General features: G+C 40.1%; 1 protein-coding gene across 1 annotated transcript; it reads left to right on the top strand.

Moving 5' to 3' along the window:
• Nucleotides 1–16,473: 16,473 nt before the first annotated feature.
• On the top strand, nucleotides 16,474–23,369 carry LOC119780781. Its single transcript, XM_038280928.1, has 9 exons — nucleotides 16,474–16,627; nucleotides 16,699–16,744; nucleotides 16,829–16,935; nucleotides 17,002–17,100; nucleotides 18,763–18,944; nucleotides 19,018–19,075; nucleotides 19,786–19,848; nucleotides 22,318–22,654; nucleotides 23,313–23,369. The coding sequence occupies exons 1-9, from the start codon at nucleotides 16,478–16,480 to the stop codon at nucleotides 23,321–23,323; spliced, it is 1,053 nt and encodes a 350-aa protein (XP_038136856.1). The 5' UTR covers nucleotides 16,474–16,477; the 3' UTR covers nucleotides 23,324–23,369.
• The last annotated feature ends 910 nt before the right edge of the window (nucleotides 23,370–24,279 follow it).

Raw genomic sequence — 24,279 nt, 5'->3', positions numbered from 1 at the left:
TGGCATGGGAGCTGCCTTGGAGCTCGTCTGCCTGGCTGTGTGTTTCCTGGACGGGGCCGCCTTTTACAGCTGCTTTTTGTATCTCTGCTTCTGTCTCCTTGAACCCCAGTCGGCCTCGGCAGATGGCCGCTCACACTGAGCCTGGTTCTGCTGGAGGTTTCTTCCTGTTAAAAGGGAGTTTTTCCTCTCCACTGTCGCTACAAGCATGCTTAGTGTGGGGGATTGTATTTGAGTCAATGAGTCAATGCAATCAACTGGTTTTCCTTAGATAGAAAACTTTGTATCAATTTGACTGTATGATCTGGTTGAACTGTAAAGTGCCTTGAGATGACATGTGTTGTGAATTTGGCGCTATATAAATAAACTGAATTGAATTGAATTGAATGTTCTGACTCTCTTAATTTTTATACAAGCCAAAGTCTTGCCAAGCTCAGCAATGCAAGTGTTCTACCAAAAATGACATTCTAATGGTCAGTTTTATCTTCATTATATCTAAATTTTTATCTAAATTTACTTTCTAAATTTTTAACTGTACCTCTCATTGGTTGAGAGCTACAGATTAAATTAATTGGCTTACAACAAAAATTTGGAGAACCTGTGTACGTATTACATTTTTGAAATTACATTCTTTGCATATTCATATTTAGTCTTTTTTGTATTTGTATACGCAAAAAAGAGATTCAACTGCTAATAAGCATGAAAGAAAAGTTTTTGGCACTAAAAAAACAAAAACATTAACCAATTTGAGAAAAGAAATTACAACACCCTTAATCCTCCTGTGAAATAATTTCACTCTGACACTTTTTTGTTTTCAGTTTTCTGCATGATGAATAAAAGAGCATTTTCTTTTTTTTCTAACTCACAATGCAAGTCATCTCAAGGCACTTTACAGAAAAATTTTAACCAGATCATTCAGTCAGATTTGCTAAAAGTTTCTATCTTTTATTTTTATTTATTTATTTTCTTAGTTTCTGTGTAAGGAAAACCAGTTCATTGCATTGACTCATTGACTCAACAGCAATCCATCACACCAAGCATGCTTGTAGCGATAGTGGAGAGGTATACTCCCTTTTAACAGGAAGCAACCTCCCGCAAAACCACAACCAGGCTCAGTGTGAGCAGCCATCTGCCAAGGCTGCCTGGTGTTCAAGGAGACAGAAGTGGACAAAGTATAAGAAGCAAAGATATAAAAGGTAACAATCAACCATCTCCACAGGCAGTTGCAACCAGGAAACACAAAGCCAGGCAAACCAGGTCAGAGCCAGCATCCATGCCAAAGGATGAAAGACAGCACAAACAATTATTCGAAGTCAGAGAAACAGGACTGAAAAATAGGCCAACCTCCAGCATCTATAAACAAAGGTGTTGATGGCAGCAGCACAGCTGATGATATTTCTCTCCAGGATGATGTCAAAGCCAAACAGGAATAGACCAGCAGTCCATTTTAAAAAGCAGATTTAACAAACTAAGAGTCAAATCCTCAACTCTGAAATGATCTTGCCTAGGGTTGGAAACTCACATTTTTTTTTGTTTCACAACTGCTGCTGTGAATTAGTTTAATCAACTAATGAGTAGGTCCACTCAGAGTGGAACAATTGCAGAACAAGTATGACAAGCCATTGTCAGTGGAGCCCCGATTCAACGAGCAACCATGACAACAGGCAATAGGAAGCGCCTATTTCACCCCACTGGAACAACAACCTCCTCAACAATTACTCCACAGCATCCCCCCATAAACCAAACACCCACCCCCACAGACGCGAGAGCAGGTAACCAATTAATTAATCTTGCTTCTAAGGAAACTATTTTTAAGCCACTCTACAGTAATCTTCGCTTATTGTTCAGACATAAGTCTGAACAATAAGCGAAGATTACTGCTGATGACTGGCCTAATTACTAATTTCATTTACCTGCCTAGCTCTGCCCAGTTCTCATTACCACTCTGATCCACCTGCTTAAGCCTCTAATTAACCAGCTTTCAAACAGTCATCAGTGCCAGATTATTTAAGCATTTGGTGAGAGTTCTCTAGTGTATTTGAGTGTTTGTGATTGCCTGATCCGGACTCGTTCTGCCTCTGGATCTCTGAGCCTGCCTGTCCCCATTCTGATCCGTTCACCCGACCTGCTTTCGGACTCCTGCTAGATTTCTGCCTGTCAGTGACACAAACCTGGAACTGTTTCTCATTACCGGCTTTCGTTTTGCACTCTGGATTATCCTGCCATCCTTAAGGGCAGGTTATACTCCCGCAGCAGTGTGTAGGAATAAGCCTGTTTCAGATATATTTGATTTATGTCTAATTTTAAAGCATGGTCTGCACTATGTTATTCACAATGCTAAAGGGATAATCACGAACTAGCTGTGGGTCTAGATACGGCCGAGGCGGTGAGGCAATGGAAAAACGCAAGGGGCAAGTATGTGCAACAACGGAGGGACATGAGGACAAAAAAGAGCGAGTATCCAGGTGGAGAAAGGGTCACAGTGTTGTCATGCACCTCGCTCCTTTACCTGGTCCAACTTCACAAGTCGTTTTCCACAATGGCAGTCAGTGTTGTGGCTGAACGCGTTCATTGAACGGAAGTTCATGAACTTGTTCATTTTTTGGGCGAACGAGAACTGAACGTACTGTATTACTGCCTGATGAACGTTACTGTGAACTCGTTCATTCTGGTGTCTGTAAACGGCACACTCTCTCTGTTAATGGCCTCGCTAGATACTCGCACTAGCTATCCAAACAGCTAAACAATCTTGAACATGAAGAAACTCCGGACAGCGATGACTGGTTAATGAAGTTTACTTCAGTGCTAGTTCCTTTTTGTGAAACTGTAACATACAGAAAATGCAATGTATTACAATCTAGGCTTTACAGAATGATATAAATAAAATAAAGGACCAACATGACATTGACTTTCAATGAAATGAGGATGTTAGCTAGCGATTAGCAACAAAAAGCTTTACAGAATGATATAAATAAAATAAAGGACCAACATGGCATTGTCTTTCAATGAAATGAGGATGTTAGCTAGCGATTAGCAACAAAAGCTTTACAGAATATCAATAAAATAAAGGACCAACATGGCATTGACTTTCAATGAAATGAAGATGTTAGCTAGCAATTAGCAACAAAAATTAGCTTACAAAAAACGGACTCATTAGCATAATAATAACTGGCTATAAACATACAACTTTACACAATACCAACATATCATGTGACATTACAGGTGTCTCAGTTTTTTTTACCAAGTAATACTCACAGACAATGCTTTAACAAGCACCAAGAAAGAACCAGGAAGAGTGTGGAGCTGCCGTTTGATTCTGGGTATCGGCACTTCCTGTCCATATTCTTCTTCTACTATTAACTTAAACAATAACTTAAAGTGACCACCTGGTGGCGTATTTCAACTAATAGTAACACCAACAATATTATACACAATAAACATAACACTCCCCGCCTGGGATAATACTATCCCACATTCAAATTAACGGTCTCCAAATTGCACGGGGGACAAAAGCAGCACCACTTCGGTTACAGGGCGTGAAAAAGTCTTCTTAGTTCCGGCATGAGAAGTAGTTACTTCAACTTTCCTGACAAGTCCGTCCTTCCCTGGGATGGTCTTGGAGACAATAGACGTGGGCCACTCGTTCCTTTTGGCCTGAGAGTCCTTGAGCAGAACGATGTCTCCTTCCTTGAGGCTTTGCTTCTTATCCTGCCATTTGTGGCGCAGCTGCAGAGTGTGAAGATACTCACGTCTCCATTTTGACCAAAAGATGTCAGCGAGACTTTGAACCCTTTTCCATTGTTCCTTCAGAAGTATCCCGTTTTCAAAGTTTCCAGGAGGTGGTGGCGCACATCCTGTTTTCATGGTGAGCAGCATCGACGGCGTGAGGATAAGAGGTGACTCAGGATCGGTAGACACGGGAAGAAGAGGACGAGCATTCATGATGGCGCAGACTTCGGCCATAAACGTAGACAACAGTTCGTGGGTCAACATTGCTTTTTTACAATCTTGGAACATAGAGTTGAGGATGCGTCTGGCAATCCCGATCATTCGCTCCCAAGCACCACCCATATGTGATGCGTGCGGAGGATTGAAGATCCATGAGCAGTCTTGTTTGTTCAGGTATTCTTCGACATCCTTGATGGAAAGATCCGTCTCAACCATTTTCAGTTCGTGAGAGGCGCCGATTAAATTTGTGCCGCAATCAGACCTGATTTGTTTTGCCGGGCCTCTGATTGCAAAGAGCCGCCTCAGAGCGTTTATGAAACTGTCCGTGGTCATTGTTTCGATTAACTCGATATGTACTGCTCTCGTAGACATGCAGGAAAACATGACGGCCCACCTTTTGGAATTGGCTTGGCCTCCTCTTGTGCGACGGGTGAAAACGTCCCACGGTCCAAACACATCCACACCCACATATGTGAATGGGGGTGCAACCTTCATCAGTTCAGGAGGTAAGTTTCCCATCTGTTGACATTCAGCTCTTCCTCGTAACTTCCTGCATGTGACACACTTGAAAAGAGCAGTGCTAATGCTTCGTTTGGCTCCCACTAGCCAGAATCCTGCAGCTCTTATCGCGCCTTCGGTGAAATGCCTCCCCTGATGTTTCACAGATCCATGGTAGTGGCGTATCAGGAGGGTGCCCAAGTGGTGTCTGGCTGGAATGATGAGAGGGTGAGTGGTGTCGATACCCAGCTCAGAATGTGTGATTCGGCCCCCAACTCTTAAGAGTCCATCATTGTCCAATATGGGGTGCAGCTTCCAAAGACTGCTTGAGGGGGGAATCTTTGTCTCTTCTGATATGCATTTTAGCTCTTCTTTGTAGTACTCACTTTGAACACTATTTATGACACAAATCTTCGCCTCTGCCATCTCTTCTTCTGTAGGTCGACAAAGGTGCCAGCCGTGGCAGCTGGATGCTTGGTTTGAGTGATTGAATGAGCGAACGACATGAACCAACTGGGCTATTGTTCTGATGAGAGCGCTGTAGTTTGAGAACTTTTCAAAACATGTTGGAGCGATTGCTGGTTTTGTGACGTGAGTCAGGTTTGTTGTCACAAAGGGGCGTACTTCTATGTCAGCAGCGGGATCAACAAGGTTGTAGTTTTCAAATGGAGGTACCTGTAGTGAAGGCTTGAGGAGAAAGGCCGGTCCTTCCAACCATGTTGTGCTGCTCAGTTGGGCTGCTGTCACAGAACGAGACCCGTAGTCTGCTGGGTTGAGCTCAGATGGAACATACTTCCATTGGTGAGGGCGTGTCGACTGGAGTATGCGTTGCACTCGGTTATGCACGTACACATAAAATCTTCGGTTCTGGTTGTATATGTACCCTAGCACAACTTTGCTGTCCGTATGGTACTCAATGTTGTCGAATGAAATGTCCATTTCTGCTACTATCAACTCTGCAACTTCAACTGCGAGCACTGCGGCACATAGCTCGAGTCTTGGAATCGTGAGGCCTGATTGAGGAGCCAACTTGGTCTTTCCAAACACAAATCCAGTTTCTGTAGTTTCTGACATTGAGACTTTGATATATGCAACGGCTGCAATGGCTTTTACAGACGCATCAGCAAATATGAAGAGTTCTCTTTTTTGGGCGTTAGTTGTGGAGAGCGAGGTGTAAGGACGCTTTATTTGCAGACTTTGCAGATCTTGGAGGGAGTCCTTCCACTTGCACCACTCTGCCTTTGTGTAGTCGGGAAGAGGTGCGTCCCAGCCATCCGTCAAACTGGTTAGCTCTCTCAGTATTTGCTTGCCTTGGATTGTGATGGGGGCGAGGAACCCGAGGGGGTCATAGAGACTATTGACTGTAGAGAGGACGCCTCTACGAGTGAAGGGCTTTTGATCCTCATCAACTTTGAATGTGAAAGTGTCAAGACCAACATTCCACAACAGTCCCAAACTCCGCTGGACAGGGAGATCTTGTGCACACAGATCCAAGTTTTGGACATCTTTAGCTCTGTCTTCTGGTGGAAAGGCTTTCAGAACAGCTTGGCGGTTTGAGGTGACTTTATGTAGCCTGAGATTTGAATAAGCGAGAGCCTGCTGTGCTTGTCTTAGAACATGAACTGCTTCTTGCTCAGTGGGGAATGACTTGAGGGCATCGTCGACATAGAAATCTCGCTCTATGAATCTGCGCACATTGGTCCCGAACTCTGCTTCACCAGTCGTTGCCGCTTTCTTGAGGCCGTATATAGCGACAGAGGGGGAGGGACTGTTCCCGAAGATGTGCACGCGCATGCGGTACTCAATTATTTCGCAGGACATGTTGTTATCTTTGTACCACAAAAAGCGGAGAAAGTCTCTGTGGCTCTCTTTAACAACAAAACAATGAAACATGTGTTCAATGTCAGCGGTTATGGCAACTTGTTCTTTTCTGAACCTCATGAGCACTCCGACGAGACTGTTGTTGAGATCAGGGCCTGTGAGTAGCACGTCGTTAAGAGAGACTCCTTCATAGGGGGCGCTTGAGTCAAACACAACTCTGATCTTTGTGGGTTTCTTGGGATGGTAAACCCCAAACAAAGGTAGGTACCAGCATTCCTGATTGTGGACTAGAGACGGTGCGACCTCTGCATGACCTCTAGTGAGCATGTTCTCCATGAACTCCAGAAAATGTGCTTTCATTTCAGGCCGCTTTCTTAGAGAGCGTCTGAGTGACATGAGACGGTTATAGGCCAGCTGTCTGTTGTTGGGTAGACGTTGCCGTGGCGACCGAAAGGGCAGTGGACCAACCCAGCTGTTGTCACTGTCCTGGTGGAACTCAGAGTCCATTATTTGGAGGAACTGCATGTCCTCGACTGATTGTGCAAGTTTGTAATCATCAGGTGTGTGAGCGAAAACTTGCTGACCAATGCTGTCCACATTATATCCTGACGCTTGGAAGCTTCTGGGGCTGTGAGAGAGCTCAGGTGTTTCTGTGAATGTTTCTTTGACAGTTATCCGACTGTTACATGGTTGAAGCTGACTAGCGCGACCATTCTCCAGAACAAAGGTCTTGTAGCTGCTTACTTGTGTGGGTCTGTGTTTGCCATCTAGGCAGACCTCACCAACCACGACCCAACCCAGATCCAGTTTTTGAGCAAATGGGGAGTCACCTGGGCCGTTTACTTGCTCTCTGACTTTATGAACTCTCAATACATCTCTGCCCAGCAGTAGAAGTATGTCAGCGTCAGAGTCTAATGGTGGGATCTTGTCCGCGATCCGTTGCAGATGAGCGTGGTGGGATGCAGCTTGTGGGGTAGGTATCTCTGAGCGGTTGTTGGGAATGTCATTACATTCGAGGAGTGTTGGAAAAGGAAGGCTTAACTGTTCATTTATTGACTCCACCATGAAGCCACCAGCTCTTCTTCCTGAAACTCCTGTGAGTCCTGCACACGTCTTCAATGTGTAGGGATAACTTGCTCCTTGGATCTGAAACGACTCGAAGAACTGTGAACGTGCAAGAGAACGGTTGCTCTGTTCGTCCAAGATTGCGTACATTCTCTTTGTTTGTTCTTTGTGACCAGCAGGATACACATTGACAAGTACGATTTTGGAACATTCTCTGGCACTCACCCCTTCTCAGCACACCTCAGTACACCGAGAGGTGACTTCTTGGACATCCGCTTTGCTGCTCTCCCCGCCGTGCTATAAGGGGGGCTGCGTTTTAGATTCCTGCGGTGCTGGACCTGGATGGAGGGCAGAAATGTGATTGTTGCTGTCACACTCCGTGCAAGTGATGTCTGTTGTACAGTTCTTGGCGAGATGATCTGTAGATGAGCAACAGCGAAAACAGATGTTAAACTTTTTGATTATCTGTTTTCGTTCTTCCAAAGGCTTCTCTCTGAATCCTCTGCAGTGTTTTAAAGGGTGGGGCTTGTTGTGTATTGGACACTGTTTGTTGGGCTTTACTGTACTTGTGATTTTTTCTTTATTTTCTGTTTTGTCTTGTATTTGAGTTTTGTGGACAGATATGGGCACTTTGGAAAACCTTTCTGGCATTTGTTTTCTCTCAGGTAACTGGTTTGAGCTGTGTAGAGTGAAGCTTGGGTCAGTTCGTGTTTTGGCCTCAGCGCGAGTGGCTGAAGTTAGCAAACACAGTGAAAGGCAGAAAACTGACGCCGTGATCACGTTTATACTTTGAGCCGTATGTCATCCACTTCTCTTGCAGATTGTAAGGTAACTTGTTAACTATTGGTTGAATTCCTCTAGATGTGTCCAAGTAAGACAAGCCTGGTAAATATCCATCAAGCTTAGCTGCTTCAAGCTCCAACATTAGGTCAGCTAAGTCTCTGAGTTTGAAAGGCTCTCTGGGGGTGATTTTGGGAAAGTTCTCTACCTTTTGAAAGAGTGCTTGCTCTATAGCTTCTGGAGAGCCATAGACTTCTTCGAGCCTTTCCCAAGCCATGGCTAAACCAGCTTCAGGACATCTGATGTTGACAGCCTTCATTTGTTTGACTTGCCTCGATGAGTTCTCACCGAGATAACGAACAAGTAGATCTAGTTCCTCTCCTGCAGAAAGGTCCAAACCTGTTATAGCGGTCTTGAAAGATGATTTCCATGCCCAGTAGTTCATGGGTTGGTCGTCGAAGCTTGTGAGGCCTGTAGTGACGAGCTGGCTGTGGGCTAGATACCTGGCCAGATCATAAGTTGGCTGGGTCTCGACATGGCTATTGTGTGCATGGTTCACTTTGGGTAACACTGGGGCAAGAGGAGCAAACTGCTTGAAATTGGTGGACTGGGGTTCACAAATTTCACTTTCAGGAGCTGCGTAGTTTATTTCTTGCTTTACAACCAAGGTTTGCAACGGGAGTTCTGGATTATTTATTTCAATTTGAACAGGCGCAGGTGACTCTGCTGCAGTGAGATTTGCTTGATCTAAAACATACTGGGCTGTGCGTGTTGCTTTCTTTTCTGTAAGACATGACCCGTATATTACACTGCGTGTTTCAAAGCCCAATTGTAGTAGTCCTGCTTCCAAAGAATTTGCTTCTGCAGCTGCAGCTTCTTGTTCTTGCTCTGCTCTAAGTGCATCAAGGGTTGCCTGTAGATGTGCCTGCTCCACTTTGATTTCTATTTCTTTCTTTGCATATGTAGCTCTTGCTTGAGCAGCTTCGGCCTTTGCTTTAGCTCTTAGTAACTCAATGCCAGCTGTAGAACTTGCCTTTGATGACTTTAGAGAGAGTACTGACTTACTTTGAGTCTTTTGGGATTTGGTTTCAGACATTTTGTGGCTTATGATGCCTGAATGCACTTTACTTAGCTCTTTGGGCTGACTGGAGCTCCACGTGGTAGGTTCTGTAGCTTTGTTGCTTGCCGTGGTGCTGTCTTTTCACTGTTAATGGCCTCGCTAGATACTCGCACTAGCTATCCAAACAGCTAAACAATCTTGAACATGAAGAAACTCCGGACAGCGATGACTGGTTAATGAAGTTTACTTCAGTGCTAGTTCCTTTCTGTGAAACTGTAACATACAGAAAATGCAATGTATTACAATCTAGGCTTTACAGAATGATATAAATAAAATAAAGGACCAACATGACATTGACTTTCAATGAAATGAGGATGTTAGCTAGCGATTAGCAACAAAAAGCTTTACAGAATGATATAAATAAAATAAAGGACCAACATGGCATTGTCTTTCAATGAAATGAGGATGTTAGCTAGCGATTAGCAACAAAAGCTTTACAGAATATCAATAAAATAAAGGACCAACATGGCATTGACTTTCAATGAAATGAGGATGTTAGCTAGCAATTAGCAACAAAAATTAGCTTACAAAAAACGGACTCATTAGCATAATAATAACTGGCTATAAACATACAACTTTACACAATACCAACATATCATGTGACATTACAGGTGTCTCAGTTTTTTTTACCAAGTAATACTCACAGACAATGCTTTAACAAGCACCAAGAAAGAACCAGGAAGAGTGTGGAGCTGCCGTTTGATTCTGGGTATCGGCACTTCCTGTCCATATTCTTCTTCTACTATTAACTTAAACAATAACTTAAAGTGACCACCTGGTGGCGTATTTCAACTAATAGTAACACCAACAATATTATACACAATAAACATAACACTCTCAGTTCAACTCCGTTCAATAGGTTGCCAGATTTCTATAGAGCCCTCAAGGCGAAACCCCGGATAAATCACACTGTAAACAGGCCTTAATATGTAGCAGGAAAAACACCCAATCTGGCAACACCAGCTACCAGTGTCGTAGCCTACAGCCGCGTGCGTCATCAAAACAAAATGCAGCGCGGAAGCCACAGCAGCATGGAGGCGACAGTGGAGGCGACAAAGCAGCAGTATGATCACTTAAAACAGTTTTATGACCAGGTGGTCGGTGAGGATGATGGCAACAATCTTACATTTCTCTCTAAACTTTGCCCGCCGGCTTTCAGTAAAATAATCCCTACTTCAGTAACCTTAAATTCCTACCTCAGCCTGGTCCCTCAGTTTGTGTTAGTAAAATGTTCTTGAGGGTTTTACTATTCATGTAAAGCTGCCTGGTATAATTTTCCAGGATTCCAGTATTCCTTTTTAGTATGTACTGAAATGAAATTTCAAATGGAAAAAATTATTAAAATAAAAAAAAACATTTGCACCTTAAAGACTACTTTCCTGTTTTTCTTTTAATAATTCCTCATAAAAAAAACCATTCAAGCAGCACATTTTTCCTGATGTTTTTGAGAATATACTGTAGGGGTGAAAGCTGCAGCTGCTACTAGTGTGAAGTGAACTGACAGCAACAAAGCATTAAAGCAACAATGGGGAAATGCTGTCCCCTCAATGCTAATGTAAATCCTGGTTGGATAAGGATTCAAAACTGGATATGAAGATGAAATCTGACGCACAGTTTCAGTATTACAACTGATAAAATAATTGCTGTCTGTGGTTCTAAAGTAGGCTATGGTGTAATTGAGCAATATATGAAAAAAAAAAAAAAGAACTATGAACTAGTTCACTTTTTGGAACTGTGAACTTAGTTCAAAATTTTGAATTATGAACTATGAACTGAGCTAGTTCATTTTAAAATGTGTGAACTGAACTTTGAACTAGTTCACGTAGAAAGAGAACTTTCCCAACACTGATGGCAGTCATACAAACAAAACAAGCCGGTAAGGTACCAAACAGAAAATTCTGATAGTGTTGAGTGGATGTAGATTCGACCAATCAGAGGCCTCCTGTCTGTGGCACTGTCTGCGGTCACCTACAATTTTGGACAGGTGCACAAGAGTGTCTGCGGAAGGGGCGGGGGAGTATTTGCATTCACTGCAACACACAAGAAAATGACCTGGTTTGTGAGTATAAGCCTGCCTTTAGTCTGCTCGGCTCTGATCTCCTGCCTGTTCTCCACCCTCCGGGACATCAGCGTCTGGAAGTCTCTGGGCAGTTCCCACTACACGACTTTGGCAGCCGACTGGCTGTAACCAACCTCACCCTTTGGGCATGGACTAAACTATAAGACCAGGTTAGTGACTCACACATTACTGTCATCCGCCAGATAGATGTGGTCACTAACCTGTGTTCTCTCCCTGCAGAGGTTCCTGCCTTAGATGGCCATGTTGTTTACTGCAGATCCTTTTCAAATAATTGTTTTGAGAAATCTAACACTGTCTGCCTCGAAAACTGGGTCCTACTGCTGTGATCGTAACAGAGGGAGCAGTATTAAGAGCTACTTTAGAGTCGGACAATATTCATAACACATCGATTCTATCCAAATGCCAATGTTCCATTGCAAAAAATTTTTAATATTTGTACATTTTATTAAATGAGGCTGAAATTTAAGTTAAGATTTAAATAGTTTAAACTCACAAAACTTTCAGGTATACAGTATCGGCCAGAAAAAGGGTTGACATCTGGTTCCTCAATGAGATATATTCAGAGGTGTCAAGTAAAAAGTACAAATACATCGTTACTGTACTTAAGTACACTTTTTAGATATCTATACTTTACTCCATTATTTATTTTTCCTCCTACTTCTGACTTCTACTCATTACATTTTCACACAAGTATTTGTACTTTCTATTCCCTACATTTTTAAAACAAACATTACTAGTCACTCTTGGCTTCGGTTTTATGTTTATGAATATTTATTTCACGTCATGTGCGCCATCCAATGCAGATCATTGGCGAGATCCACGTCTAGTGATAACTAGTGTAATTGGATGAGTCATAGAACGCAAACACTCATTGGTTAGCTATTCGTGAAATTTGTGTTTATGCCATGTTACAATTCGGATACAGAAATCCCAAAGAATTTTTCGAAATAGTCGAAAAATTTAGCTTTCAATTCATAAAGTGGCATCTGGCTGTTTTTTTTGTTTTGTTTTTTTTAAGGTTACTTTTATAACTACTTTTATACTTCATGTAGTTTTTGGAGCACATACTTTTTCAATTCTACTTGAGTAAAGAGGTAAAGATGATACCTAAACTTTTACCAGAGTGTTTTTAAACTGCAGTATCCATACTTCTACTTGAGTAACAAATGTCTGTACTTTTAACACCACTGGATATAATCCTCAAAGAATTGCAGAATTAAAACAAAAATCATTTATCTTCCTTTGGAACCTTAGTTTCCATATTGTAATCCTTTAGAAATCCTGCTGGGTTAGCTGAAATGAAGAAGGCATAAAAGGAGACTCAGGAGTCTATATGAGTAATGAAAATTTTGCAAATAAATGCAAAAAATTACCCCAATCTATACTCAAAACTTGTGGAAGATACAGAAGATTATGTTCCACAGCATACGTGTAAAAAGGTGTAAAATACCAAATTTTTTATATCAGAGAAAAATCTCACACAAGACAGGAATGATTGAAGAACATTTATTTTCAATTTGTTTTTTAATGTGATAAATTTGCTGTCATGGTAAAACAATACAAATGTTTTCCAATTAACGTTGCCTGAGCTGTGTCATAAAAGCGGCAGTTTATCCAGCCATATACACTCCCTGACCCTCCTTAGCATGGTAGGAGCGCGCAGTTTAAAAGCAGAGGTATTTACGACTCAGCAATCTACGCCAGAGTTCCTGGAGCTCCACTGAACACGAGGGAGCATGGCAGGCTGTGTGACACCAGCAGCTCAGTTTAAAGATAGATAGGGCATCAGTTCAGCCGGGCTCTCATCAGGGTCTGAACACCTGCTCCTCTGCCTGTCTTGAAGAGTTAAAGTAAAGCAAGTTATTTTTCTCCGATCACATACTCAGCATAAATTGAAACAAAACACCACATATCAGGAATTCAAAGCTATTCTGGTTATATGTATGCGGTATTTAAAGGGGTCATAGAATGAAAAACTGAGTTTACCTTGTCATAGATGAATAATGATAGTTCAGTGGGTGAAATGGACGTACAGAGAGGTTCAAACCCCCTGTACTTTCGTCATGCCCTGAAATTTACATACAGACAAGCCCACTGGTTCACTGGCCCTGAAAATGAAAAGATGTCATGAAGACGTACTGTAAGACAATAGTTTAGCTGTTTAGCTACAATTGGGTTTACTTCTACAAGAATTACAAAACAGGCTGTTTCTCTATTGAAAATTATGCCAGGGCGACAGGTGTATATGCAGTGTTCCAGGTTGCACAGAGGAATGGGACATTTTTCACAGTCTTCTCTAGCATCTGAAGACTCGACAGGCATTGATTATTTTTGTCTATCAGAAGATCCCTGCAAAGTTTGATGCTCAGCTGTTCATTTGCTCTAAGCATTTTACCGAGACAGCTTTCGAAATCTTGGACAGTTCAAAGCAGGTTTTGCTAAACTTCTTTAACTGAAACGAGGAGCTGTTCCGACCGTAAGGCCATCACAACCACAAGCTGTAAGTATTATTCTGTTGCTAAGCTATTGATATGAAGGGTATGAAGAGTCACATGCTGGGCCGCTTACTGGACCGGACCTAAGTAGAGAGCCATAAGCCACCCATCCTTAGCTGGAGGAGGGTGGCTTGGGGTCAGTAAGTCGGGGGGGGGCACAGGTCGGTCACCGGGTCGGATTTGGTCGCTCCGTCCCCCGCTGGCTCCCTGCCCCCTTCCGCCGGGGTTCCTGGACGAGCCCTAGAGCTGACGGCTCGGGTTCGTGCTGCAATGCAGTCAACAAAAAAATCCCAGACGATTTTGAAATTCCCCCCTGACATTTTTTTAGGTATGAAAAGAAGGAGATGTCCGGAAAAGAGAGGAAAAGGACGTCTGGTTACCCTACCATATAAACAATTTTGATGTTTCAGTGAGTGAGTGCTTGATGCTATGATGCTCATCGTAAACCAACCAATCAGCGCACAGCTCATTTAAATGTTCATGAACATACCATAACAGGAAGAAAACCTGTTCTTTCATTCTAGGGCTTTTAACCAAGCTTGCATTAGGGTGCATAGAATATCAAACAGCCCTTTGCAGCCCAACCAATGTTATACACCCTATGGGAATCCAACCTACTCTGGAAAAATAGTTTACTGCTGTATAAGTTGACCCTTTGTTAAGCAAAGGGCAGTGTGTTTCTTCTCATTAATAGAGGAGAATAAGAATAATCCAAGATATCTTTTTAATACAGTTGCCGAACTCACCAAGAGCCATAGCTCTGTTGAACCGTCCATTCCACCTGCTCTTAGCAGTAATGATTTTATGGGATTCTTTATAATTGATTGATCTTATTAAAAATAAGAGCATTAGCACTCCTCTAACAGTGATTGTTTTATCTCTGAAAGGTGAGGCAGCATCTGAGGTAGCCATAAAATCTGAACCAGTCTTAGACTGCTTTGATCCGGTTGAACTTTAAGAGTTAGCAAAACTATTGTCTTCATCTAAGCCTTCAACTTGTATTTTAAATTCAGTTCCAACCAGGTTATTCAGAAAGTATTCCCTTTGATCTCGTCCCCCATTTTAGATGTGATTAATCTATCTCTATTACAGGGATATGTACCAAAGGATTTTAAGGTTGCTGTAATTAAACTTTTACTTAAGAAATCGTCTCTTGACCCAGATGACTTGGTCAATTATCAACCTATATGCAATCTTCCTTTCTTATCTAAAATTCTTGAGAAAGTAGTTGCTAAACAAGTGTGCAACCACTTACACCATAATGAACTTTTTTAAGAGTTTCAGTCTGGCTTTAGAGCTTCTCAAAACACTTAAACAGCTCTGGAGAAAGTCGCTAGTAATATACTAATGGCCTAAGATAATGGATTTGTATCTGTTCTTGTCCTGTTAGATCTCAGTGCTGCAGATTGGTTTAAATGTTATCTATCTGATCCATTTCACTTTTTTCACATTAATGACAAATCTTCCTTATTCTCAAGGGTTACCTGTGGAGTACGACAGGGATCAGTGCTAGGACCAATTCTCTTTACCATATAGATGCTCCCAATCGGTAGAATTATTAGACAGCATGGGTACAACTTCCAAAATGTTGGAGCCAGAGTTCTGATGAAAATTCAAAAGAGAAACCATATCTCTCCTATCCTAGCTTCTCTTCATTGGTGTCCTGTTAAATCAAGAATAGAATTTAAAATCCTCCTTCTCTCATATGAAGCCTTATATGGCCAAGCTCCATCCTCTATCAGGGATATGATTGTTCCTTATGTCCCTAACAGAGCACCTAGCTCTCAATCTGCAGCTTTAATAGTGGTTCCTAGAATTTCTAAAAGTAGAATGGGAGGCAGATCTTTTCAGGGTCCTCTCCTGTGTAACCAACTACCAGTTTTAGTCCTGTCTACTTTTAAGGGTAGGCTTAAAAGTTCCTTTTTGGTTAAGCTTATAGTTAGGGTCGCTCAGGTTATCCTGAACTATCTATAATTATGCTGCCTTAGGCTTAGGCTGCTTGAGGACATATTGTAGGGACCCCTTTTTATCATTCTACTTCATTCTATCACTTTTTTCCCATTCTGCAGTATTTTCTATTTTAATTTCTAACTTTATGCTCTTTCTACCTATTCTCATGGTATCTTCAACTGGTCTGTTCCTGTTTAACTGTGTGTGATTAGATGTTGTAGCTCTGGCTGTTTTTCAGTCTGGTCCTGTTTCTCTCACAGTGACTAACTAATTGTATGTGCTCTCTTTCATCCTATATGACCTATATATATATATATATATATATATATATATATATATATATATATATATATATTTGTGTGTGTGTATAAATATAAAAAAAAAAACTGAGAAAACACAAGGGTTATTTTCAGTCTAACTTTTCAGTCACTGTAATACTTTTTCCATGAGTCTCTGCCTCCATCTAGTGGTCAGAAACTGAAAAGAAGGCAGCTCTAAATCAGCTGAAACTAATTAGAAGGTGATAACTAACTGACAGAGGAACACAAGTTGTTCTTGAAAGTGGCTTCTGAAATCTCTACACAAAGGAAACAGTATGTATTTGTCTTAACTATGGCTTAGATGGGAAGCTTTGGTCACTTCTGTCAGCTTGGCTGGGATATTTTGTTATACTTTGTACAATTTTTTTTTCTTCTTTTTTTTGGTCTCTCCTAAACAGATAAAATGGAAGACCGACTTTCTGAAATTCTGACACACAGTGTAAATTACATCCCATCAGGTCGACTGCTTCCACGTTCTCCTCCTATGACTAGTGTAAAGCGATACCTGGATTTTGATGATGCGGAATCTGTCATGCCAACCAGCAAGGCAGAGGTATTGTCCTTGTTCTACAGAGATAAATGTATTACTGGATCCCTGACTGACATGTATTGTTTTTATCACAGGCCGATGGAGCTGTTGGGGTGCTTGGATGTAGCAGTCCTAAAATTGGTAACTTAATTTTTAAATCTCAACCGTTGTAATAAAAATACTAAACTGATTTCTCCTCCACTTTCTTGCCTTGTTTAAACATAGAGAACCCTTACTCTATGCTGAAGGGCATGAAGGGGTATCACCCCACTCCTGATGACTTAAATTTCATCAAGAAGAAGACTGAAGAGGAACTTCTTAAAAAGCTTCAGGTATATTTGGTTTCTTGCTAATGTTTTGGTAAAATATCCTTGCCAACAGTGTAACACTGATTTTAGGGAGAACTGGCAGAGACTCGGACCATGCAGGAAAAAGAACTAAAAGCCTTGGAGCTTGCAACTGTATCCAGGGAATTGACGCTGGCCAGTTTCAACAAAGTAAGTTTCCTTGGATTACAGTAAACAAGAGATTCTCCATACTAGGAATCGAAGCAAAAAAGAAAATGCAAAACAATGATTTGTATTTCAATATTATATGCTATTGAATTATCTTTGGCATTTAAAATGTATGCTGTATGAAGGAGCCCCCCCACCCCAGCAAGTGTTCCTAAGATGACTAGTTAAGAGCATTTAGCCAAAGTAAATGTCTCTACAAATAGTTTTCAAGGATTATTGATTTCTTGATATGGCTTCTTGTGTTGGTTTAATTTCTTTGAGGCTGCTGCTCTATTGCCAACATAAAATACTAAATGATGTTTAGTTTTTGTAACCCTGGAAACTCTTATTGTTTGGCTCAGTAACCCCAAAGTAAACGGAACCAGGTAGTTCCACTCTGTTATTCTAGGTTTTAAAGTTGTAGGGAAGTCGTATTGAAATGTCAAATCATTCTGGCTTAAACATGCATATGAATGTACTCTTTATCAGATGATATTGTCCAAAAATGTAGAAAATTTCTAATTAACTAATTTCTAGTTTTTTGTTATTATGTTATCAAGGCCAGTTAGTTATACATCAGCTTGTGCATCTACATTCAGCCAATCATATATCAACGGTCAATCAAATTTGTTTTGGTCACAGTTTGTTTCATATGTTACAGCTAATGGCACCAAAGTCACAACACAAGTTATCTCATTGCTGACACATTCCAGAGATATTTTAATTGTTTTACAGACTGTTTGGTTAAAAGTTTTCATGGAGACATTGATTTTGCAGGATTCACTTATCATGGAGGAGCGCAACTTCCATTTTAAAGATTTTCAGAGGTGGAGTTGATTTTTATGGTATATCGGTGCTGCATAAAGTGTAAGGTCATGAACTGATGGATTCATTGTATACCACTCATCTTCTGGCACATTACAGAGACAATTCAATAAGATTATTCAGTTAGACTGTTTTTAAAGTTTTCTATCTAAGGAAAGCCAGCTGATTGCATTCAGCCATTGAGTCAAGATTCTCTCCTCCTAGCTAAGCATGAGGCAATGGGAGATATTCCCCTTACACTGAATACACATGCAGCAATAGTGCAGATAGAAACCTTCTGCTGAGGCTGGTTGGGGTTCAAGGACACATTAACAAATGCATAAAACAAACACAAAAGCACTAATCCATAGAGACTTTATTTTTTGGAAAAGGTTATGGTAAATTAGCTCTAAAGGTGACTGTCTAGGAGAGCAACAGAAAGACAAGCTCTGAGCCAGTTTTCATGTCCAAAGGAATGAAAGAGAGCACATGCAGTTAATCACAGGTAAAGCTGAGCCCATAGCTATGTCTAGGAGAGAAATGTCCAACTCTTTTATCTATAACCAGAGGTATTGATGGCAGCAGTCCAACTGATCTCTCCCTCCTCAGTGGTCCACATCGAAATGGGACCAGGCTAGATGACGCTACTATCATTTGAAAAAGCAGAATATATAATGTTACAAGCGGAAGTAAAAATCTATTGAAAATTGGAGAATTTTAGTAAAATGATGAAAGGTGGTCTCTATGTCCTCAAGCAGCCGAAGAGCCAATAGCAGCATAGAAATAGAGATGGATTAGGATAACCAGAGCAACTCGATCTATAAAACGAAACACTAAACTATCATGCTTTTTATCTTTCAGTTTCCTTCAATTGACCAGTTTTCCAACTTGGTCCAACTGGTCCTTGGAGAGACATCACCTGTAGACTTGACAGATGTTGATATAAAGTCAATTTTGATCATGGTCACATTGGAGAAAATCCAGAGATTAAATGACGAGAAGAGGAAGACTATTGCTCAAATGGAGGAGTTCATTGCAGAAAAGTAACATTTAACAGAATGTTTCTCATGTTCTGTATGATAAAACTCAAGCTGAAATTACCTGATTTTGTTTAAGGCACAAAAAAGAAGCTGAAGATGAAGAGCAGATTAAAATGCAACTTGCCAATGAAAAGGTAAGAAATAGTTTTCAGTTAACTTGTTGCATCCAGGGGCCCCAAGTTCACGAAGCAGTAAATGGCAATCCAGAGTAAACTCTAGGGTATATTCCCAAATACCCTGGCTTTTCAGGTTTGCAAAGCCATGAGTAAAATCATGCCAGTAAAGTTCTGCATTAACATTTTTTTGTTTTTTTTTCAATAACAATGAGTATTTCCTACTTTTATGCTGAGGAGGTGTCGGGACATGACCTGTCCTTTTCTGGAAGAGCCTAATTAGGTTGTAGTGGAAAATAGTCTGAAAATATCTCTTTCAGGAGAGGGTGATTACAGTGCAATTCAGTGTTTTCATCCTTTTAAAAGGAAGATCTCTTCTTAAAATTTGCTTCGATAAAGATGTCATATTTTAAAATTTTCAGCTAAATAGGATTCATGTTTTGATACTTTTTAGTATTGCTAGCACAACATAAAACACTGAAGTGTGAAAATGACCTGCTGCACATGCATTTTTGGGGAAATCGCTTCATTAATGCTGCCTTTTGTGTTGCACCAAGACATTTATTTAATGCAAACTGAGGGCTAAGCAAAGAAGGGTTTTTAGAAAAGTTAACATAAGCTCAGCAGGTAAATTTTTTAAATGTTTTTAATTAATGGGATTGGATCCAAAGTGAATCTCCCATTTATCCTGGTGCTGACCCTACAGCTGTAGTTACCTGCTTTGTCTCTAGCTGAAGATCCAGGAGCTGATGAAACAATTAACTGAACTGAAATCTGACCTCTTTCATCTAGAGGTAAGTCCTTTTGGGGTAATATTTTGTTCCATTTTTGTTGCAAGTAAAGAACACGTTTTGTTCATTCAAATTTGGAAAATTTTGAAACTGAGAAGTTTTTATAATACAAAAGGGTTCTGAGAGGCAATTTTTTTCCAATCATTTTTTTTATTTTATTTGCACGTCGTTTTTTTTTTTTTCCAGATAAAGTTGTATTAATTGCATTTTTTTTACTGAGTTTTACAAATTGCATTCTACGGAAGAGGATTAGGGCCACCGAGAAAAAAAAAAAATAAGTTAACTGATTTTTAAATTTTATTTCAGTTTAACATGGGAAAAAAGTCAGAATTCTGACTTTAATCTCAGAATTCTGTCTTTAATCTCAGAATTCTGTCTTTAATCTCAGAATTCAGTTAGAATTCTGAGATTAAAGTCAGAATTCTGACTTTTTTCCCATGTTAAACTGAAATATTTAAAAATAAATATAGATATAAATAAATGCTCAATAAAGAAATAAGCATACAATTATTTGCCCCAAAAAAATACAATAAAAAATTAACTCCTTTGTAATAATTACCTTATTTATTGTCTGTTATAATCTTCAACTTTATTTATTAATTGTAGATATCTGAATGTAGTTCTTACTAGTACAATTTTAAAATTTTATTTCTACTGGTAGAAATATAATTAGTGATATCTAAAATACAATTCTGACAAAGTATTGTATTTTGACCAGGTAGAATGCTACCTATATTAGAAATGTGACTTATCAGACTGTATATTTTATGTTAAAACAGAGCCTCATTATTCTTCTGAAGGATCTAAAACTAAATTTTTCGATAGGCATTATTAAAATTGAGATATCTGGAATTCTAATTTAACTAGTCATAAAATAAGAAGATATCTGTAATTATATTTACTAGCAAAAATATATTTTAGATATCAAGAATTGTATTTCTGAATCTGTAATGTTGATTTTTGACATCCGAAATGGTAATTGTGATTAGCAGTAACTCTATTATTGAGATCTAAAATTAGAATTCATCCTAGTCAGAATTCATTTTAGATGGGAAGAATGTTTTTTTTCTTTTTTTTTTTTTTTTAGAAATCTGAAAGTAAAAGCCCAAGGTGCATGAATGGGTGAAATGTGGCGTCATTCGTACTAGTAAGAATTACATTTCAGATATGTGAAATGTTTATTTTAGGTAGGAGGAATGTTATTTTAGATATCTGAAATGTAAATTTTGACTAGGAAGAAATGCATTTGAGACATCTGGAATATATCTCAATCAAGCTAATAAATGTCAAAATGGCCTGCCACAGTAGCAGCCCTCTCTCGACATAGCTGTGTGTGAAGGACAGCTGGCTATGGTGGCGATTTATTTTTATTTATATAAGTTTATTTTATAAGTTCTTTCTGTTCCCTTGCATTATAACCTCTACCTGTGTATTGAATTTGTGTTATCTGACTGTTATTACCCTACTAAATTAAAAAAGTAAGAATTTATTACTATCAAGACTATTAATAACACGAGGAGAAATGCAGCTTTAGACGAGCAGAGCGTGTAATAAAGTAACGAGTACGCTTCTGTTCCAATTGACCCATATTTATGCTGCGTACTTCCGTTCTCTCAAAGTCTATACTTTCCTGTGTTCTTATGAAACATACTTGGCGAGGACAGGAGGCCATACTTGCGTTCTTATGAATTGAGAAACTGCAAATTACTTCAGACTCTCCACTTTCTGTAGATTTGACCGATGCAGTAAAATGCAAAAAACAATCCAATGGGCAGAAGTTGACCGTCTAAGACACAGCCCTTCCTCATTTGTTTAATGAGGCAGAAATACATACAGAAATGTAAAAAAAAAAACAACGTGCAGAAATGAATAGCATTGAAGAAATAAATAGGATTATAAAAAATACAAAGGATGAATAAAACAGACAAAAATATTATTATATGCACATAAATAAATACTTTAAAAAATAAGTAATAAATAAAGTTCAAGATTAAAACTGACAAGAAATAAATAAGGTAATTATTACAAAGGCAAATACATAAAGAAGCTAATTAACCTCTTAAGTGGGGGTAATACCTCAGAATGCATAAAATTCCTCCAGTAAAATTTTTAGTGCTGTTTCAGTGGATAAATTTGCCATACTTACTGTATGGATATTAGTTGAATAGCTACCACTCTTTACAGAATTTACCCACAAAAGATATTGGCAGAGAGTTTTTAAGTCCTGTCTGGTCAAGACTAGGCTTTGTTCTATTGTGGCATGCTTAGAGGAGCTTGAAAGCACACCACAGGACATGGACATGTTAAACAATGTCATAATCCATGGTCAGAAAAGCTGGAAGGGGAGGACATCAGCCAAAAACATATATGTTCTCATTTACAAAACATGTTCTTTGTAACAATTATGGAATGAAATTCACTGCTAAATTTTTTCTTTTTTTTAAATACTCAAATCTATGTTTTGTGATCCAGACCAATGCAGGTAAAGAACACAAGGATGATTCGGAAAAGAAACTGCCAGCTGCTAAGGGTAAACAAAGATGTCACCAAACCCAAAGAAAGGATGTTAATCTGGGTGAGAATGTTGAGAAAAACAAATCTAAATCAAGGCAGAACCACGCCATCAAAGAGATGAATGTGGACCGTGGTCAGGCAGTAAAGGAAATGTCAAGACAAAAATTTGAAGCAGCAAAAGAAGGGTCACTGGAACAAGTAAAGGTAACCAGACGGGGAAAGGGACGAACTGAGCCACTGGAAACCCAGTTGCCTTTGCCTGGACCAAGACGATCTAAAAGGATTGCAAACCAATGTAAGATGCAAGACTGAATGTTTACTTGAACCTACTGCAGGTGTCTTTTCATTATGAAGAAAGTGGACAATGTGTCTGTAAAGAATAGTTTCCTCAGGCAATTCCTGTTTGAACCATCAAACTGTTGTCGAATGTGAAATATCAGTAAGCTTTTGACTTTTTATAAAGTTCCACATTGATTTATATGATTTTTAATTAGTGATTGTATTAAAATTCTCAAATCTTTATTTGGAATAAAGCCATCATTAGAAAGTTCTTTCTGTTCCCTTGCATTATAACCTCTACCTGTGTACTGAAACATCTCTTTCATTAACTTCTCTAACTCCAAACTTTCACATCCTCTTTAACTTCTCTCCATCCCAGAGCACCTCCGTTTTAGCAGTTCCTCCCGTCTTGCTATGCTCAGAGTTTCTTGAATCTGAAAGAGAGCATGCACAGTATTATGTGCACGATATTATGTTTATTCATAGAAGTACAATAGAAGGTATTCAAAGCTTAATTTAATATAACTTCATTAAAACTCACCATTGGCATCTAGCACACAGGCATTTTCTACCCAAACCTTTTCTGTTTGTTGTTGTGTGTCTTTATAAGTGTTAGGGTTCTGTGGGCTGCGCCCGTTTAGGGTGCAATTTTTTTCCTTCCTCTCTCCTCACAGGTGACCTTTGATGGCTGGTGTTCGGCGTTAAACAGCTTCAGTGGGAGTATCTAAGTGGATTGCCAGCACAACACTGCCAGAGTGTTAACCTAGTGTGGTACCCCCCAGTTGGCTACTGTAAGATGACAGCTCTCTCTCTTCTTGCTAACGCTGTGTCCCCTGTGTCCCAGGTTGCCTCAAGCTCGAATCCCCTTCCGCACAACTTCCCGTGTTCAAGCCCCTGACGAATTGTCCTGCCCATTCTTCCCCTACAATCCCCAGCTTGCAGCTGGCCCAGGACCCCCCAAGCCTTCATAAGCTGGACCCCGACCACGCCCCACCCATCAGCCTTCCTGCCTTAAGATCACCTGTGCTCTCAGTGCAAAAAGAAGCCATAATTCAATATCAATTAAATTCAGTTTATTTCTATAGCGCCAAATTCACAACACGTCATCTCAAGGCACTTTAGAGTTCAACCAGATCATACAGTCAAATTGATACAAAGTTTTCTATCTAAGGAAAACCAGTTGATTGCATCGACTCATTGACTCAAATACAATCCCTCACACTAAGCATGCTTGTAGCAACAGTGGAGAGGAAAAACTCCCTTTTAACAGGAAGAAACCTCCAGCAGAACCAGGCTCAGTGTGAGCAGCCATTTGCTGAGGCCGACTGGGGTTCAAGGAGAATAAGCTGCCATCCCTATGGCTCACTTGATAAGAACGCACTGGTGGGTTTGCTTCTTGAACCCACTTTTGAAATCTAACCGTGTCCTTTGATTCTAGAACCTGATGCTGCTGCTCCTCCCTAGATAACCCAACGCCCCATCATCCTGTCATTCCCTGAGCCTTCAGCATCCTGCTGACCTTTTCATCTACTTCTCCAAATACAATTGCTGAAATTATGACTTGTTCTGTATCTGTACCAGAAGTTCACCCAGCTCAAAGGGTCAGCCACCCGTTCTCAGGGGATCGTCACCTTCCTGACT

Source organism: Cyprinodon tularosa, unplaced genomic scaffold, assembly GCF_016077235.1.
Source record: "Cyprinodon tularosa strain WSP-4 unplaced genomic scaffold, ASM1607723v1 ctg166, whole genome shotgun sequence".
Taxonomy (NCBI): Eukaryota; Metazoa; Chordata; class Actinopteri; order Cyprinodontiformes; family Cyprinodontidae; genus Cyprinodon; species Cyprinodon tularosa.
The sequence above is the reverse complement of the archived record's forward strand: the minus strand, read 5'-3'. Positions and strand labels throughout refer to the sequence as shown.

Excerpts from the sequence above, each read along its gene's own strand:
- LOC119780781 (XM_038280928.1), top strand. The coding sequence starts at position 16,478 with ATGGAAGACCGACTTTCTGAAATTCTGACACACAGTGTAAATTACATC. Across the intron at positions 16,628-16,698 it reads TGCCAACCAGCAAGGCAGAG|GCCGATGGAGCTGTTGGGGT; the intron begins GTATTGTCCTTG and ends TTTTTATCACAG. Across the intron at positions 18,945-19,017 it reads GAGGAGTTCATTGCAGAAAA|GCACAAAAAAGAAGCTGAAG; the intron begins GTAACATTTAAC and ends ATTTTGTTTAAG.